The sequence below is a fragment of the Rana temporaria genome, chromosome 4 (genome assembly GCF_905171775.1).
Source record: "Rana temporaria chromosome 4, aRanTem1.1, whole genome shotgun sequence".
Classification (NCBI taxonomy): Eukaryota; Metazoa; Chordata; class Amphibia; order Anura; family Ranidae; genus Rana; species Rana temporaria.
Window position 1 is genome coordinate 217,939,089 of NC_053492.1, and position 19,945 is coordinate 217,959,033.

The 19,945-nt window shown below is 39.6% G+C and overlaps 1 protein-coding gene across 2 annotated transcripts in view; it reads right to left on the reverse strand.

Moving 5' to 3' along the window:
- LOC120936993 (collagen alpha-1(IX) chain-like) overlaps positions 1-19,945 on the reverse strand; it is a 56,493-nt gene that overhangs the window by 22,367 nt on the left and 14,181 nt on the right. For both annotated transcript variants that reach the window (XM_040349855.1, XM_040349856.1), the window contains 15 exons: positions 17,286-17,406; positions 16,141-16,501; positions 13,622-13,699; positions 10,391-10,486; positions 10,248-10,301; positions 10,069-10,122; positions 9,887-9,940; positions 7,137-7,190; positions 6,913-6,966; positions 4,996-5,049; positions 3,615-3,668; positions 3,468-3,521; positions 3,301-3,345; positions 827-880; positions 191-244 (listed from right to left, as the gene is read on the reverse strand). In XM_040349855.1, coding sequence (XP_040205789.1) covers positions 191-244; positions 827-880; positions 3,301-3,345; positions 3,468-3,521; positions 3,615-3,668; positions 4,996-5,049; positions 6,913-6,966; positions 7,137-7,190; positions 9,887-9,940; positions 10,069-10,122; positions 10,248-10,301; positions 10,391-10,486; positions 13,622-13,699; positions 16,141-16,501; positions 17,286-17,406 — 1,241 coding nt within the window. The remainder of the gene's footprint in view (positions 1-190; positions 245-826; positions 881-3,300; positions 3,346-3,467; positions 3,522-3,614; positions 3,669-4,995; positions 5,050-6,912; positions 6,967-7,136; positions 7,191-9,886; positions 9,941-10,068; positions 10,123-10,247; positions 10,302-10,390; positions 10,487-13,621; positions 13,700-16,140; positions 16,502-17,285; positions 17,407-19,945) is intronic.

A 19,945-nucleotide genomic window follows, 5' to 3' on the forward strand; every position in this document is an offset into this window, starting at 1 on the left:
TATAACCCCCAATCTGAAGGCTTTGATTCCAGGAGTTTTAATTAATTTTAATATATTTCAGGTTTATTGGGTTATCCCTATTCATATTTGCGAAATATCAATATTCAGGTGAAAAGAGAAAAGGTCAGACGAGAAAGCTGTTAAACTTTTTCTTTCAAATATTATTTTATTCTACAAAATATTTTTTTACCTTAACTCCCAAACCTCCACGGCGTCCTTCTCCACCCTGAGTACCTTGATATGCCTATGACACAATAAAATAATGACTTTAAATGTTTGCATATCAAATTACTGACTCATTATCATTATTCATACAGATTATAATTGTATGGCAGAGAAAGTATAGTAAATACATTAAACAATCTACCTAAACTAAACCCCTTTCAGAAAAAAAAGAACTTGTTTAACAGGTTCGGAATGTGTAAAAGTATTCATAACCTGTGTTATTTGTTTGCTATTCTTTCCGCAGTCAGACTGCTCCTACCAATGGGCATAATAAACAATACATTTATAGTTCATAATTTTCATTTAAATTTGTGATCTATTATTCCACTGAGTGATGAAAAAATAGAAAGGGACTGCACACGGTAAATAAAGTATTTTTGAATGTAAGGTTTACAAGTTTTTTAACTACTTGCGCTATTAGTTTCAAGTCTGTTCCTAGTTTTAATTCCCCAAATTCGAGTATGTTTTCAGTTATAAAGAAACAAGTTGCATCTCTCTTACAAAAACTAAAATAAAGTATAAGCATATATGGCAACTATTATAAAATCGACTTTCACTTAATACAGTCAAATATTAACATTTGCAGCCAATAATGTCTTACGTCAATTCCATCATCACCATCACGCCCAAACAATCCTGGATCACCAATTATTCCCTGAAAAATACAACTGGAAATTAGAAATTTAAAGTGACTGTAAACACTAGATTTTTTTGTATTAAAATAGCAAATATGTTATGTGGTATACTTTGATTGTGCAAAAGCATTTGACACAGTTCCTGAAACATGGGTAATGTGTAAGGTAAAGTCTACAAGCTTGGAAATATACATTTTTAAATGGATAGAAAACTGGCTAAAAGACCGAATTTAGAGTAGTGATTAATGATTCATACTCTGAATGGTCTAGTGGTGTACCCCAAGGTTCAGTGTTGGAACCCTCACTTTTTTTTTTACATTTATAAATGATATTGGGTCTGGAATTAAAAGTACCATTTCGGTCTTTGCAGATGACACCAAGCTATGCAGTGGAATAACGTCCATACAGGTTGTCTCCAACTTACAAACCGTTTAATTGGGCAACTATGTGGCAAATGAGGTTTAATATTGCTAAATGTAAAGTTATGCAATTGGGGCTGCAAATATGCATGCATCATACATACTAGGGGAGTACAACTGAGGAAAATCAATAGTGGAAAAGGATCTGGGTGTACTGGTAGACATAGGCGTGCGCAGCCTATTGGATTAGGGTGTGCACCCCAAAACTCAAACACACGCGCGCGCGTGTGTGTGTGTGTGTGTGTGTGTATGTGTATATATATATATATATATACATACATACACACAGACACACAGACACTATTTTAAATAAATGTAAACAAACATTTTGAAATGTGTTAAAACAATTTTAATCTTCCAATACATTTTACATCTTATGGCAGATCCGGTCAGAAGGAGAAAGTGGGGATGAGAGAGGGGAGATGGGATCAATTGGCAGTGGTGGTGGGGGGAGGGGAATGGGTTCAGTGGCAGTTCTGGAGGGGAGTGATCAGTGACAGTGCAGGGGGTTAATGGGATTAGTGGCAGTTGTGGTGGGGGGGGGGGGTAACGGGGTCAGTGGCTGCACTGAGGAGAATATCAGTGGCAGTGCTGGGGGGTTGATGGGCTCAGTGGCAGTGCTGGGGGATGATCAGTGGCAGTTCTGGGGGTTGATGGGCTCAGTGGCAGTGCTGGGGTCCCGCTGTTCGGTCCCGCCCACCCCGACATCACCATGACAGCTCGTCTCTCTTCCTGCCTGCAGTGACATTAGCGGACAGTTTCATGCACTTAACAGCTCTGGCAAAAATTACGATTTGCTGCCTGTGAAACTGTTTCACAGGCAGCAGATCTCTGGAGACAGCATGGGGTGATTAGGGTGTGCCCAGGCACACCCGGCACACCCCGTGCGCATGCCTATGCTGGTAGATCATAAGCTTAATATGGCACACAATGCAAGGCAGCAGTTTCCAAAGTGATCAAAATCCTTTCTTGTAAGAGAGGTATAGAGTCCAGAGAGAGAGATATAGTTTTACCCCTGTACAAATCATTAGCAAGACCTCATCTGGAATATGCAGTTCAGTTTTGAGCACCAAATCACAAAAAGGACATTGGGGAACTGGATAAAGTGAAAGAAGAGCAACCAAACTGATAAGAAGCATGGAGAAGCTCAGCTATGACGTTAGATTAGAGGAACTGAATGTATGCTCTCTTATAAAGGGGAGATTAAGGGGGATATGATCACCATGTATAAATACATAAGTGGTATATAGTAAAAACTTGGTGTTGAGTTATTTATGTTTGGAAGGAAAGAGATTTCATCTCTAAATACATTTTTTTTATAATCCCATACCCACAGTTGGTCCAGAGGATACTTACCTGCTCTGCATTATGGTTTTGCACAGCACAGCTCCAAAACTCCTCTTCTGGGATCTCCCACCAGTGCTCTAGGCTCCTCTTCCCTGTGTGCCCCTTAGCAAGACAATTGCTATGGGGCACATCTGCAGGCTTGCTCCTGAGTCAGGCTGTGTGTACCTATAGACCATGCCCTGTACTCTCTGCTCACAGAATTTGACTGTTAACAGCAGGAGCCAATGGCTCCCGCTTCTGCCCAAGTTCCTTTGAGAAGAGGAAGAGAAGGGGGATAAAACCTGAAGCCAGGACAGTGCTGGATCGCTGACATGATCAGGTATGTGTTTAGAGAGGGGGAGGGAAATAGTTAGTGGGATTTTTTTAATCTTAATGCAGAGAATACATTAGTTTAAAAAACACCCAGGCCTTAGAACCATTTTAATCTGAAAAACGTGTTATAAATAATGAAAGCGTGAACACGGACATTAGAGGAAGTTAATAGCACTCATTGTATTTGGGGTCTTCAACCCTATGGACCCAAATATACATTAGTCATTGACATCTTCTCCACACATAGCAATGTGTGAAATCTTCCAATGTGCATTAACATGATAATATGTGTTTTTATGTGCTTCAACTTTGTTTGTTTATGCTCACCAAGAAAGTACTCTTATCTATAGGTTGTACTGTACCTGAGGTCCTTGTGTACCTTTCCCACCTTTTGGGCCTATTGTGCCCTACAAAAAATGAATATTGTAAATTAGTTGGCTTAGATGTTATCGCTAAACAGATAGAGTTAGCGTTAAATGCATAGATGATACTGTAGATAGATAGAATAATCGTAAAAATCCATAATTACAGGTTCGCCTTTGCTTCCAAAAAATCCAGGTTCTCCTGGGTCACCGACACCTCCCTGAAATAAAGAGAATAGAATATTTTTTCTAACATGACACTGATATGTGTTTAGTTATTTTAGATGTACTGATGGTAAGTGATCCAACAATACCTTTGATCCTTGTTTGCCAGAACGCCCTTCAGCACCAGGGAAACCATCATCCCCCTAAACATTTAAATGAATAGTTACATTTAGTTTGTTATACAGTAGGTGTAGAGCTTTATTTAATTTACCCTTTCACCAAATATGAATTTCAAATTTACATAAAGGTTCCTGCTACCTTACATTAATACAAACATGAACCATTATTATATTTCAGTGGCATACCTAGAGGGGTGTGATCTCATGTCACCTTCTTCCTGCTTAAGTTTCATAATCACAACATGCAGTCACGCCACGCCTTCGTCTATCCTAAAGTCTGTGCAGCAGTAACAATGGTCTGCAGCCACATTGTGCAGCACAATTACAATAGCCTTAAACACTGTAGGGCTCAAGTGAAGCTTAGAAAGATGAGCCTCGCAACAATCATGGAGCCTGGGTATTGCCTCCATAACTGATACACCACAATTGGTAAGGAATCTGAAATGCTTGTGAGTTCTATATATAACATTACGTTTCATGACTTGTCATTTCTGTGCCATTTACTCCCAGTCACTGACCACCAATGCTAGGAGGAGCTTTTTTTTTTTTTTTTACAGTGTGCCCTTGACCACCAATACTTAATGTTACTTCCGATGACCACCAATAAAGAAGTATTGTTGCAACTGCTTACATCAGTGCTGGGAGTTATTATTGCTGCTAATGAGACCAATTCTGGAGGTTACTACTAATTGCAATAACGCCAATGCTGGGGATTATTTAACTCCCACACTACAAGCCACATCTCATGAAGTGACACCCACTTTATGGGACATATCTCTAGGTAATTGGTGGATGGCATTCTATGCCCACCACATCTGATTTTTTTATACCTTCAATGCAGTCCTTCTATATATTTCAATATATTGGTACTGTGCAGATAATAGTGTCTCTGACTTAATTTATATCAAGTGGATTGATATGCTAAGTTCATTAGATCTGCAAATGTTTTTTATATTTTTAATGTGCGAGGTAAGGAGTGTTAAGAAGATGATCAGCCCAAAGTGTCAAATTAACTAGGTGCACAGTTGCTTGTAGTAAAACATAATCAAATAACCAGCATTTAAATTAAAAATCATATAACACACATTTTTATTCACTTATTCTTTTTTTTTGCTATGTATCTATTGAATCAACAGTAACCAGACCTACAGTTAATCCAGTTTCTTCTCAAAGACATTGCAACTCCTTGGACCAGAATATATTCAAACTTACTTGTAACATTAAATGCATGAGAATGTACTTGCCTTGTATGGGATAAACAAAATAAGTATAATTTAAGGAAGATATGTATTTTCAGAAATATGTCTAAAACTTTATTTTGTAATGTTGGAGTTCTAAAAATGAGACTTACCTTGACACCTCTGAATCCTGGAATCCCTTCATACCCTCTTTCTCCCTCTTCTCCCTAAAAAAAATAGAATATAATAGTTATTTAAAGGGGTTGTAAACCCTCATGGTTTTTCACCTTAATAGATTCTATGCATTAAGGTGAAAAACCTTCTGTAGTACTGCAGCCCCCCAGCTCCCCTGTTTTACTTACCTGAACACTGTCATCCTCCATTTGGGAACGAGCACACCATCTCTAGCTGGTGTCTCGTGTCCTGATCGGATAGATTAATAGCATTGAAGGCATTGGCTCCTGCTGCTGTAAATCAAATCCAATGACGCAGTGCCGGGTGTAGGGCCGAGTCCTGCATTCTGTGTGAATGGACACAGATGTGGGACTCGGGAGCGTGCCCGCATGGGTGTCCACCAAGGAGAGCGCTTCTCCAACGTGGACACTCGATGCCGGGAGGAGCCACCAGCACTGCTGGGGGACCCCAGAAGAGGAGAACCAGGGGCAGTCGGGCCAAAGCTAACTGCACAGTGGAGGTAAGTATGACATGTTTGTTATTTAAAAAAACAGCACTGGATATGTGTTGTAATTATCAAAACACTATGGGTTTGGTTTACTAAAGGGAAATCCACTCTGCACTACAAGTGCACTGCAAGTGCACTTGAAAGTGCACTAGTAGTGCAGTCGCTTTAGATCGCTGTAGATCTGAGGGGAAGCTCTGAAATTAGGGGAAGCTCTGCTGATTTTATTATCCAATCATGTGCAAGCAAAAATGCTGTTTTTTTATTTTCCTTGCATGTCCCCCTCAGATCTACAGTGACTGCACTTCCAAGTGCACTTTCAGTGCAATTTCAAGTGCACTTTGCACTTGTAGTGCAAAGTGGATTTGTCTTTCGTAAATAACCCCCTATGTGTACTGTGAAATGTTTCTTGTAAAAATATGATGAACTTTAGCATTAACAATTTAAAATAAGTTGAACTGAAATGTAAATTACATTCCAAGGTCAGTAGTGGATCTTGACATTCAAATTTTATCATGTTAGAAAAGCATTTCATTACCTTAATGCATCTCTGTTCTTTTTGGAGAAGCTTCTCCATTTTCCTCTAGTTCTGAAGGAATTGGGAACCTCTAAATGTGGCCCACAGACCAGGTTAGCAGAGGAAATGCAACTTATTTAAGCCTTAAAACCCAGGAATAGTTGTACACTTTGTGTACCCTAAAATTTGTCCCTTTAACACCTTTTCCCACAGATCTCTGGGTTCCTTGGCATGCTCAGGGAAGATACATTTCTTTGGCCACACCTAATGAGGCAGAGGTATTCTGCAACCAAGTTGGACCAGAGCCTAATAGCATGCAGATTCTCCATAAGATCCAGCTACTGTGGGGAGCCCCTATCTGATTGCTACCAGAGTACCCCAGTTCCGATGGGGTGACACTTTGCCTTTGGGCCCTGGATTCCTCCAGATGTTCACCTTGTTGACCAGAGCTACCTCGAAATTCACCGTGAGGAACAATCACAAGCAGCTGAGGCCTGTACTATTTTACTAAAGTAGTGATTATCAGGTAGACTCTCTGTTTTAGCCTTTTAGAGAAAATTATATGCAACCACATGTAATCTGTAAACCTGTACATATATATACATATATATATATATATATATATATATATATATATATATATATATATATATATATATATATTTATTTATATATTGTGGGCTAACCTAAATTAAAAAAATGCCATCAAATCAAGAATATGGGATTTGGACTGCATCACCAAGTTGATGGTCAATAATAAGTCTATACAGTACAAACACATCTCAGCAAAACATATAGAAACGTGTACCAGGTATTGGTGCCTATTTTTCAATACGTTTTCTAGCGTAGGAGAATTTTTACATCCTAGACATGATTTATAATGAATTATATTACCTTGGCTCCTTTTGGCCCTGAGGGTCCTAGGATTCCTGGTGGGCCTGAGATTCCCTAAAATATAAGTGCACTTTAATAGGTGTTATCATAAAATGAGAAAGTTTACAGCATAAAGAATTGGCCTTGCAAAACCTTATTTCATTGAGATAGATAGATAGATAGATAGATAGATAGATAGATAGATAGATAGATAGATAGATAGATAGATAGATAATTTTGCTTACTTTGAATCCATCTGCTCCTGGAAGTCCTTTGAATCCATGATCTCCACGGTCACCCTATGAAAATGTGTTTATTGACTTTTGAAAAGAATCTGACAAATATAGTTTACATGTGCCTTCACACAGGCTTACAGTTAGCTAAGGTAAAATGTCATGAGTTTCTGATGTTGATCAGGAACTGGGGTAGGTGTAGTCTGATGATAGTTGCACAACTAAATGGACTAAACTAGCATTCTGTTTCAGATTTCTCAGTAGCCCTAATTAACCCTTAATACTAATGTAACCCTTTCAAGTCCCAAGGTAATTAAAACCTTTGCGACCCAATCATATTTTGATGATTAAATATGTAATAATTTACTTAACAAAAGATTTGAATATCTTTGCATAAGATAAAGTGTGAAAACTATTTTGAAAAAAGTTCAAATACGTTTTTGTTTATTGTGTAATGTTTTGGATAATTATTATTATCAAAGACCCCAAATAAGTATAGGTATAGGTTTTGATACATATCTTACCATTGAATTGTTGATTTAAAAGAAAGCCCTTGAGGGGCTTTCCTGATGGGCGGTCCTAGTGTCAGGCTGGGTCAATACCTATGCAAATTGCATGCTGATTTTACTGCATCCTATTCGCATGACAGGAGATTGTAATTGTCTCTCACACATCTCCAGGGTGGCTGCAAAGCAGATTGCACAGGGGTCCTGTGCGTCTTTGGCTCAGTTTCAGGTCCAAATTCAGGCAAAAATTCGGGAACACCCTGGACTCCTGCTGCAAGCCTCATTTGGCATAAGTGTGAACCCAGTCTAAATGTCTGAACTGGTCAGTACATCTGACAGGAGCATGTGTGTGGTGCTGCTTTTCATTACCCATATTTACTCACAAACCTTTACCTCTATATCATATCCCGTCATTTTTTTTCAGGGGCAGCTGCTGGAGGGGAGGGGGTAATAATCTTCCTACTGGCAGCGGGGGATAGGCAGAATTTTTTTTATCCCAGCAGGAAGGTCTGAGAATGTAGGTTGGGATTTCAGTGAAGAATATACACTGTGTTGTCAGCCCCAAAAAGAAAGTTAGAAGCATACACTGCCCGACTGACAGGCATTTTTCTGTATTTGCAGCATTCTTAAAATAATAAAACATGGGGAAATGTGCATGTACTAAAGAAATGTATTGAATATGTTTTTATTTTATTTTTTCCTGACATACACTTGAAATTCAGGTAAAGCAGCCCATAGATTATACAATTTTCTTTCCTTCACCACAGGAAGAATTAAAGAACATCATTAAATTTCCTCATCAACACAGTTAGTGTTGATGAGGGAATCCCTCCAGCAGCACTATTATGTTCTGCTGGCTGGGAGCCTTCCCTGCCAGCAGAACACAATTATCACTGCTAGCAGCTAAAGCCACTGGCAGTAATAGCATGCAAAAAATATGACAGCCTGGTGGTACTGAAGTCAGTCGATGGACCGCCTTCAGTACAACCAGTCTGCCCATAGGTGGATTGAATCTTGGCAGGTCCCAGCTTAACCAGCCAAGATTCAATCCGCCAATGGCTCGCTTAAGGTGATTCTGTAAATATTATGTAGGCCTTTAGCTGACCCTTGCTAGATAAAACTTTTTTATATTTCAATTTGTTTTTTTGTCATAGTACAAAACAGTTAAATTTTTGTTTGATATAGTCAAAAAATACTTTTGCAATGGCTATCCTAGTGGCCAGGATCATGTATGAAATCAAGCAGAGATGGCTCTAGGCTTTGTGAGGCCTTAGCCAAAACTTAGAGATGGGGATGAGAGAGAGGGGGAGGGGGAGGAGTGAGAGAGAAAGAGGTGGAGGGAGAGAGAGAGGGGGGAGAGGGAGAGAGAGAGGAGGGAGAGGGGGAGGGAGAGAGAGGGCAGGGAGGGTGAGAAAGAGGGGGAACAGAGAAAGATTGGAGCGAGAGAGGGGGATGTGAGAAAGAGAGGGGGAGAGAGAGAGGAATGTGAGAAAGAGAGATGGGGTGAGAGAGAGAGATCTCTTGCCCTGTCCCTGTCTGCAGCCCCTCCTGTGCCACCATGTCCCAGTCTGTATCATTTATGTACAGTCTGAACTAAATGGGAGCTCCAGTCACTGTGGTGAGGTTACTCACTGTGCCCTGTAGCAGTGTATTTTTTGGGTTGTAAAAATGATCGTGTGTAGGCTAAAACGACGTTAAAAACCCGCTCATGCTCAGAAGCAAGTTAAAAGACGGGAGTGCTCGTTCTGGTAAAACTACCGTTCATAATGGAGTAAGCACATTCATTACGCTGTAACAGACAGAAAAGCGCAAATTGTCTTTTACTAACACAGAATCCGCTAAAGCAGCCCCAAAGTTGGCGTCATCCGCATGGAACTTCCCCTTTATAGTGCCCTTGTACGTGTTGTTGTACGTCACCTGGCTTTGCTCAAGCATTTTTTAAAAACGATGGTGTGTGGGCAACGTCGTTTTAATGATGAAGTTGGAAAAATTTTGTTTTTTCTACATGCCGAAAAACGTCAATTTTTGTCATGCCGAAAAATGATCGTGTGTACGTGGCATTAGACTTTTAGCTGTATAACTTCATATATATCCACTTATTTAATATAAATTCTATTGTCTGTAATAAAATATGTCCACAAATGTTAATGAGAATTGCTACCAACACAGAATATGCATATCAGGCTCATTACTATGAGACAGGTCCAATTTAGATGTATTTTAAAAAAAAAGATAGAAAAATAAAAAAATACTTACTCTTTCACCAGTTATACCTCTTCCTCCCTTTTCCCCCTTTATGCCTGGCTCTCCCTAAATAACATGGTAAAGGAAATTCACTTCTAAAAGATCAGTAAATTTAACATCAAATTTATTGAATCACAATTAACTTTTTGGATTAAAAACAGAAAAATAATCCCAAAATATAATAAATAGCATACCTTGAAGCCTGTGTCACCAATTCTTCCATAAGTGCCAGGATTGCCACGAACCCCCTAATCAAACACATATGTAATAACTTCTTTAGATATTTAATAATTCTATGATTTTAAATATAGTTCCATTACAAACCTTACTAAAATAAAAGTAAATGTGTTAGAGACATTTATCATTTTATTACCAAATTTCCTGGACTTCCAGATCCTCCACGTTCACCTGAATGGCCTTTTTCCCCCTACACATTGAGAAAACATGAATTAAATATTACCATTTTTAAAAAATTTAATTAGTTTTTATTAGCAGTAACCTATTTGTTTGTATTACCTTTGTTCCTGCAGATCCCTGAACACCTAAAATTCCATGTGAGCATTTACACCCTTGAGAGTTAGCACCGATGCTTAGTTCAGCAGCACCCCCACACTATAAGAAAAAAAAATCATAACGATATTGAATAAAATGCAACTGAGCATTATAACCTAAAAGTAGCAAAATAATGAAATTGTATATGTTTGGTATTGAGCCAGTTCACAATAGGCTTTGAAAGTACAGAAATATTAGTAGTGGTTAATAGATAGTTCTTAGTTATTACCCTCAGCATTCACCTACAGGTCTATTTATATAAAAAAAATACATAGCAGTTTGTCCAGTAAATCAGCGTGTACATTTGTTCTGTGCAAATTGGGCTAAAATAAATGTTCTTTAGGCTATATTCTCCCCTGAATGAATATTGTTTTATTATGGACAGTAGTAAAATACAGCATTATGTCCACTAGAAGGATCTGCGGATCCTAAGAAATACATACATCTTTGTAACAAGAGATGCAAAGTAACATAGCTGTATTTACTATATATATATATATATATATATATATATATATATATATATATATATATATATATATATATATATCATATGTCTGCTTCAAACTAATGTTTTTTGTTCATTCTGTTGTCTAGTACAGTAATCTGTTCATACAATGTGCATTCATTATCCAAGTGTTAAAGTCATCAAGAGTAACCAGAGACAAAATAAAGGTTTGTACAAACCAGGAACAGCAAAGCTGTTTTGGTTGGAGGCCGTGAGAGAATAAGTGGTAGCAGACGTTACAAGTGTTTTGAAAACTTCTTTGTGCTTTGTAGCTACATACAGGAATCTACTCAGGGGTCAAGTCCTGGGGGAAAAAGTGTGGGAACTCCCACCCAAGATCCACTCCCCAACCAAAAAAAAATGATACACTCATATGCATAATTACTAAACCGCATGTTTTTTTTTCTATCCACTGTACCTTAGTAATCCTTTATGTTACTGGCTGCTTCCTGTATTTGGATTCATCGGGTAGTGTGCGGGTATTCTGTCACTTCCTCGAGACATTGCGGCATCGAGGAAGTGACGGAATACCCGCACACTACCCAATGAATCCATATACAGGAAGCAGCCACTAACATAAAGGATCACTAAGGTTCGCCTGCCCCTGACAGTGACTCGAGCTGGGCATCGCCGCTTAGTGAAGGATTGGCACGGGCGGCTCGGCTGCTCTCGTCCTGCAAAGGGAACTGCGTTCCTGCTGTGAAAAAAGTGCAGGGACTCCGTTCCCACGTGTTCCCAAAAGACGAGCCCTGAATCTACTGCTGTATATAGTGTTTCTCTTCTTTGTCCTTTATCTCATTGGCAGATGAGTGTTACCATTATGAACTAGCTGCATGCTCTAATCTTTACTATCATCAATAGCAAGAATAAATATTTAACTGAGTAAAGCAAGTTGTAAGTAGTAAGTAATGACGACAAATGGAAAGAAAGAAACAATATCTCAGACATCTGTTTTCATTATGTTACATAGAACTGAATGTATATTTTGGCATTGGAAAAACTGGAAAATAATCTGATAAGGACACCTAGTATAACCAATACATTTATTCTCTTGTCAACACAGATTCTCTCCTAAAGAGATCCAATATGGATGTCTAGGATGTTTTTGGAAGAGGGTACCTAGGAATGGTGATCCTCTGCTAAACATACACATGTAGCAAAGCCAGCTTTTCATTAACAAAGCCTTTTGTTATTTTGCTCAAAGCAATGGAAGTATTCTTCTAGCTGCTGATGAAGTTCAGTGATCGGCACTTTAATTTCATGAAAATACACACACATAGACATTATAGTTTCTATTATACTGTAAGCCCTGTGTTGAATCCGTAAGAGATATATAAGGGATAGGACAGCTGTCAATTTCTAGAAAAGTTAGAATAGCAATAAAACTCTTTGATGCAAAAAACAAAAAAAAAACAAACAGATGGTTTACATTATGTTTTTTTGTGTGATCGTTGTCAACTATTTTAAAATTGTACCTCTCTTACCCTTTAACCAGTAGCTATGCAATGTCAGTACTGATATTAAGAGAAAAAAAAGAAGCCATCAGCATTCTCACTGTACACCCGATAGCAAATTAAATTTAGCTCTGTGAATGTATGTAATGAAATTTGCTCCCTAGGAAAGACATGGTTTAACTAAAGCTATAAAACAAGCAACATGGAAGGGCATTACCAAAAAACATTTATTTAATAATAAAATCTATAAAAATAAAAATAAAACTTTTAATCAATAATAAAATCTAAAAAACTATCAATGAGCCATAGAACACCACAATGCTTAAAGCGGATCTCCACTCTAAAGTGGAGTCCCGCTGATCGGCACCCTCCCCCCCTCCGGTGTCACATTTGACACCTTTCAGGGGGGAGGGGGGTGCAGATACCTGTCTACAGACAGGTATCTGCACCCACTTCCGGCCCTACGATACGGGCAAAGGACGGGTTTTTTCCTTACCTTCCGTCCGTCCCCCGTTGTATGCTGGGAACACTCGGCTCCCAGCACACAGCGGGAGCCAATCGGCGGGCGCAGCGCGACTCGCGCATGCGCCGTAGGGAACCGGGCAGTGAAGCCGGAGCGCTTCACTTCCTGGTTCCCTCACCGTGGATGGAGGGGGGAGCAGCAGGGTGACGAGCGATCGGCTCGTCATCTGCTGCGATCACCGCTGGACTCCAGGACAGGTAAGTGTCCTTATATTAAAAGTCAGCAGCTGCAGTATTTGTAGCTGCTGGCTTTTAATATATTTTTGGGGTGGCACATCCGCTTTAACAGTGCAGACACACATATGCCGTTTTGCACTGCTTAGCATTGTGTGGTTCTATGGCTCATTGATAGTTGCCACTTTGTGAGTATCCATTTTTATAGATTTTATTATTGGTTAAAAGTTTTTTGGTAATGCACTAGGTGCATGCGCATTCCATTTTTTGTTTTTGTAGTATCAATGGGATCACTCCGTCTGAAGAGGGCTGCACCCACCCAGTTTTGGATTTTTCCGCTGTCCTTGCTGCTTCCCACCATGGAAGACCTCATAGCACTGGAAATTATTGTTTGCCTTTTTAACTAAAGCTATATTCATCCCAGTGTTGATTAATTACTACATAAAGGGACCAGGTGACTATATTCAGAGTAAGGTATGATGTTTTCAAGTTTCAGTGACCATATGGCAGATCAAGTAAATAGGGCTGCACACTTACTTGCTCATTAAGCTCACAACATTGCTCCAACAATGCCTTTCCTGGATCACAGTGTATTTCAAGCTTCTGGATGTCAACCTCCAATGGAAACAATATAAAATAAATTAATTGATATAATTATGTCCATAAAGAGATTTAATAATTTGGAGTGTTTCAACAAGCTTTATTAGTAAGATAAAGGAAAGATGTACATGGCTGTGTTGCATTCCACAAACAAATAGTGCATATTTATTCTAGGAAATATCATTAAATGAGTACTTAAAAGATTAAATACAATTATTTGATGTTAAAGGTGACATTTTCATTGTACTTATCCTCTACTGAAGACATGTTGGTCTAACATTTTAATATAGACAGTGGGGCAGATCCTCGTACCTTTGCGCCGGGCGCAGCATATCCAAGATACGCTACGCCGCCGTAACTTATCTTTTTTTTTTTAATCCACAAAGAATCCGCACCTGTAAGTTACGGCGGCGTAGTGTATCTCTCGCGGCGTAAGGGTGGGGAATTCAAATGGATGTAATGGGGGTGTGTTTTATGTAAATACGTTGTGACCCGACGTAAACGACATTTTTTTTTAACTGCGCATGCACCGTCCCTGGGGGTATCCCAGTGCGCATGCTCGAAATTAAACCGGAACCAGCCAATGCTTACGACGGTGACGTCATTCTACGCAAATTCCTATTCGCGAACGACTTACGCAAACGACGCAAAAAATTCAAAATTGTACGCGGGAAGGACGGCCATACTTAACATTGAGTACCCCTCATAATAGCAGCTTTAACTATACGCCGGAAAAAGCTGAACGCAAACGACGTAAAAAAATGCGCTGGCCGGACGTACGTTCATGGATCGCCGTAAATAGCTCATTTGCATACTCGACGCGGATTTCGACGGAAACGCCACCTAGCAGCCGCCGAAAAATTGCATCTAAGATCCGACAGCGTACGAAGACGTACGCCTGTCGGATCTAGCCGAGATGCCGTCGTATCTTGTTTTGAGGATTCAAAACAAAGATACGACGCAGGAAATGTCAAATTACGCCGGCGTATCTATTGAATCGAATTTATGGATCTGCCCCAGTGTTTCTAAAACTATGATCCACAGAGCACTGCTGAAATATGGCATGTGTCAGGTGGCCCCTAGTCATCCCATCTATACAGGACTTTGTGTGGTTACAATACAAAGGAAAAACATTCCAGTTACAGTATGATTCAATACAAAAGAGTTTGTAGAGCCCTAATCATGAGAGCTTAAAATCAAAAATGTAGGGGCAGGTAGTACAACAAGTAATAACTGTGTGAAGTTGAACTGATCTTATTGCATACTGGACATAAAGAAGCACATCACAGGGTCAGAGCAGTAAAGAGCATAACATACAAAGACTGCTAATGCAGAACAAATATATGTGAGGCTTTCTATGAAAGTAGCAACAAGGTGTCAAGTCTTTGAGAGGTGTGCAGAAAACGTTAATAGTTCATGCCTTTGGGTCATGAATTTAGGCTTTAGGAAGATATTGATTTGATTTGACTTCAAGTAAGGACTTAGGGAGACTTACATTGTTGTATGCGTCAGTAGTTTTATATCACTTTGCAAGAGAAATATCACTTTGCCATACAAATTTTTGCTCGCTCAGAGTATCACTTAATTCACTAAACTTTGGTGAAAATTCCCTTGCAAAATGAACAGTCTATTTGCCTTTAGTAAATCATCCCTCCTTAGACCCCTTTCACACTGGAGCGTTTTTCGGCAGCTTTGGCGTTAAAAAAGGCCTGTAAAGCACCTGAAAAAGCCTCATCTGCAATCCCAATGTGAAAGCCTGAGTGCTTTCAGAGCCCTTTCACACTGTCAGCGCCCGAAAAACGCTGGTAAATCACTGCTAAGACCCCTTTCACACTGGGTTTTTTAGGGACTTTGGCATTAAAAAAGCTCCCTCGATGGGAAGGGGGCTTTAGGAGCGGTGTATTCAGCGCTCCTAAAGCGAAGCAAAGAAGCTGCTTGCAGGACTTTTTTTGACACCCTGCCAGCGCAGCGCCTCAGTGTGAAAACACTCAGGCTTTCACATTGGGATTGCAGATGCAGCTTATTTCAGGCGCTTTACAGGTGCTTTTTTAACGCTAAGACCCCTTTCACACTGGGGCGTTTTTCAGGCGCTTTGGTGTGAAAGCACTCGGGCTTTCACATTGGGATTGCAGATGCAGCTTCTTTCAGGCGCTTTACATTCACCCCAGTGTGAAAGGGGTCTAAATGTCATGCTAAACAGCCCTTACCTTAATTATAAAAGTATGACAATAACGAAGGAGATGAGGTTCTCAAGATAATTGTTTTCGTCAAACATATAAGAAAGCAATTGCAATGACGAAAATAACTCTTTGCATTAAAAGAGGGTTTGGATAGGAGAATACCTTAAGATGAGCTTTCCCCAAAGGGACATTTTCCACAATAGGGACACTCTTTGATTTTAGAGTAAGAGAAAGGATTGACAAAATATATTTTACTGATCATATTGAAGTACTTACCAACGAAGTGATCTTATTCTTTCTAGGAAGTATTTCTTCTACTACAGAGGCATCGCTGACATCAGTACAGTCCAGACCCATTTTGGCATTGCCATTTGTTACACTTACAGCTAACTTGTGCCATTTGCCATCAAAAAGCTGTTCATGATTGCTATGTTTCTGGAAAAGAAGAGTCTTGTCTGGTGTAGAGTAGAACAGGTTTACAGTCTGTGAATTGTTGTTAAAACTGAGTCCAATTTCTTGTTTTTTATTTCCATCGATAATCTTCCATAAGTTCCAGATGCTCTGAGGCACAGCCTTTACAATTTTAAAAGTGGCAATAATAGAATAATCGGCAGGCAAACCATTTGGAGGAAAAGCACTACAAGTAAATAAAGTTACATTTTAGGATGTAGTCTTATATCATATATATCACACACTAGGGAGCACAGACCATCAAGATACTACCCTTTATAATGCTGCAATATATTCCTTTTGTAAATAGATTGATATAGAAGAGATGGGAGCTATTGGTAAAAAAAATATGGCACACAAACTGAAATAAAAAACTAATACCGCTCTACCACGTCTTGTATCAAAAATCAAAAAAGTTTCCAACTTTAACCATACTTTGTACATTACCATAGCGCACTGCCCATTATAATAATTTTGTAAGAATGTATTAAATTCTCATTTAAAGCTTTGTTATTTTTAGCTCACTGCAAAAAATAACGATCACCATGGCAGTTGACACTAGCATGAAGAGCCAATAGAGTTGATTTACTAAAGGCAAAAAATGTGTTCACTATTAAAGGGAATTGTACCTTAGTTTAGTGACTGTGGTAAAAATTCCCAGTTCCAAAGAATCTTGATTGTGAAAAAAAAAAGAATACCCAACCACATGCAAGGAAAAACGAAAAAAAACAAACTGCCTGCATATGCTTGGATGATGGAAGTCATCATAGTTTCATTCACTAAGCTAGAGAAAAAAAATGCCTCTTTTTTTTAGTAAATCAACCAATTTATGCCCATTTTTTCTAAATCTGTTCTTGAATTTTATTATCATCACAAAACAGATAAGTCCATTTTGCACACACCAGACAAACACAGATGCTTATGATATAAATACTTTGTGGTAACTTGCAAAAATATCTAATTTATCATACCCATCTTTCTTTAGGGAAACTGGTGAATTTATGCGGACAGCAGATAATGTTGGATTAGACCCATTCACTGTTGTTATTTCTGTAACTGTGGAAAGCCTAAGTTCTTCAAAGAGGTCATACACTATAAAAAATTAAAACCAAAGTTTAAAAAAAAAATGCAATAAACATTTTCACTGGCACTGAATATCTTTGACAGTCTTGTTCTACAAGAGATTAATGCATATGTGCATTTATTATCTTATATCAAAACATATAAGCATAATGACTTAACCTCCCTGACGGTCTGATTAATTCAGATTTTAGGTGCTGAAAGCGGTACCATTATTTTGCATGGAAATGTGGCATTTTATATTGTAGGCCTGTAATTCTTAGAAAAAAACTCACTTAAATCTGTCCAAACAAGAGTCTAGTAGACATCCCGGGTATGATAAAGTTTGAAACACAAAATCATAAATTATAATACAATAAATAAATATAAATAATTATAACAAATAATATAATAATAATAAAAATTATTACTTTAAATTTTTTGATGACAAATTTCCCCACAAATCACTATCGCTCAATTTTGCAAGTGATTCTAATTTATTATTGCTGTTTTCTAGCTGGTCTAAAACCACTTTTGACATAAAGGGACACTTTTTGGTTTGCTATGGACAATCTCCAGTTTCCAGGCAGAAAGAACAGTTTTTATTTTATAAAAGTGCATGTAGGACACTGGGCAGACCACTAGGGACAAGGGGGGTGTATTTTTTACACACAGTACTGTAATCTATAAGATTACAGTATACTGTATGTATTGTGTTTGTTTACTTTTTTAAATTTGGCGCCGATCTCCACCCCCGTGCGTCGTAACGTCGCAGGGAACGGAGATCGGCGGCACTCGGCACTGTGTGAATCGAGCAAGGACACAGCTCGATCACACAGCGTGGCGGCATCACAGGATCCAGGGACAAGGTAAGTAACTTGTGCCTGTGGACTCTGCGAGGCGGTCCCGAGTCTAGCTCGGGGTTATCGCTTTTGGTCCTGAAATTCCACCCCGAGCCAGACTCGGGAATACCGCCAGGGGGGTTAACATGTAACATGATCATACATCAGTCTAATATTTAAACACTTCCATCACACACACTTCCAACTATACCAGTCAGCTAGCTAATCTTAGGGGTTGATTTACTAAGACTGAGTGCAAAATCTGGTGCAGCTTAGAATCAGCTTCAAGGTTTTTTGTGGAAACTTAGCCACTTGCTTACTGGGCACTTATACCCCCTTCCTGCCCAGGCCAATTTTCAGCTTTCAGAGCACTCACACTTGAATGACAATTGCGCGGTCATGCAACACTGTACCCAAATACATTTTTTATAAAAAAAAATCACACAAATAGAGACTTCTTTTAGTGATATTTAATCACCACTGGGTTTTTTTCTTGTTTGCTAAACATAAATGTTTTTCATATTTTGTTATACAATTTTGCAAACAGGTAATTTTTCTCCTTCGCTGATGGGCACTGATGAGGTGGCACTTATGGGCACTAATATGTGGCACTGATGGGCACTGATGAGGCGGCACTGGTGGGTACTGATCAGGAGGCACTGATGAGACTGCAGTGATAGGTGGCACTAATAGGTGGCACTGATAGGCAGCACTGATGGGCACCCATAGGCCACACTGGTGGGCACTAATCAGGGGGCACTGATAAGGCACTGGCGGGCACTGATTGGCGGCACTGGTGGGCACTGATAGGTGGCACTGATGGGCACTTATTAGCAGAACTGATGGGCACTGAAAGGTGGCACTGGTGGGCACTGATTGGCCCGCATTGGTGATCACTAAGGGGACTGATTTAACGGTTAACGGCTTTCTTCTCGCTGGCTTCTGTTTACTTCCATGATCAGCTGTCATTGGCTGACAGCTGATCACGTGGTAAAAGGCCCACTGTGATTGGCCCTTTACCCTGCCCTTTGATTAGTTGAGTCCCAAGAGTTTGGCGATCACAGAGTGCGTCACAAGTGCGCCCTCTGGGGTGCACAGGTGGCGCGAGAATGTAGGACATATATGTACATCCTCCTGGCATTTTAAAGTGACACTAAAGGTTTAGGTATTTTTTTTAAATAAGAAACATGTCATACTTACCTCCACTGTGCAGTTAGTTTTGCACAGTGTGGCCACAATCGTCCTCTTCTGGGGTCCCTCGGCGGCTCTCATGGCTCCTCCCCGCAATAGCTAACCCCCTCTGGGAAACTTTCTCCCGAGGGGGTTACCTTGCGGGCGTGCTCCAATGTCATATACTCAGCGTACATAGTATCAGAGTGTATGGCTGATATCTATCCAATGAAAAGCCGATAAGCCCGGGCAAATATCGAGCGTGTTCACGACGTGGGACTTTCCAGGGCTCAGGTAAGTAAACTGGGGGCTGGGGGGCCGGTAATCGACAGATGTTTTTTCACCTTAATGCATAGGATGGTGAAAAAAACATGAACATTTACAACCCCTTTAAGCCCGCGCTGTAGACATCTTTTGCCTATAGCATCAGTCACACATCGGCTCGGTCAGTGCACACCAAGATCACAGCTTCTCCTGACTTCACAGGATAGAGTCTGAAAGAGCGACTCCTCCCCAGGGCTAGAACTGCATCCAGCAGTAATCGGCGCACATTACCTAGG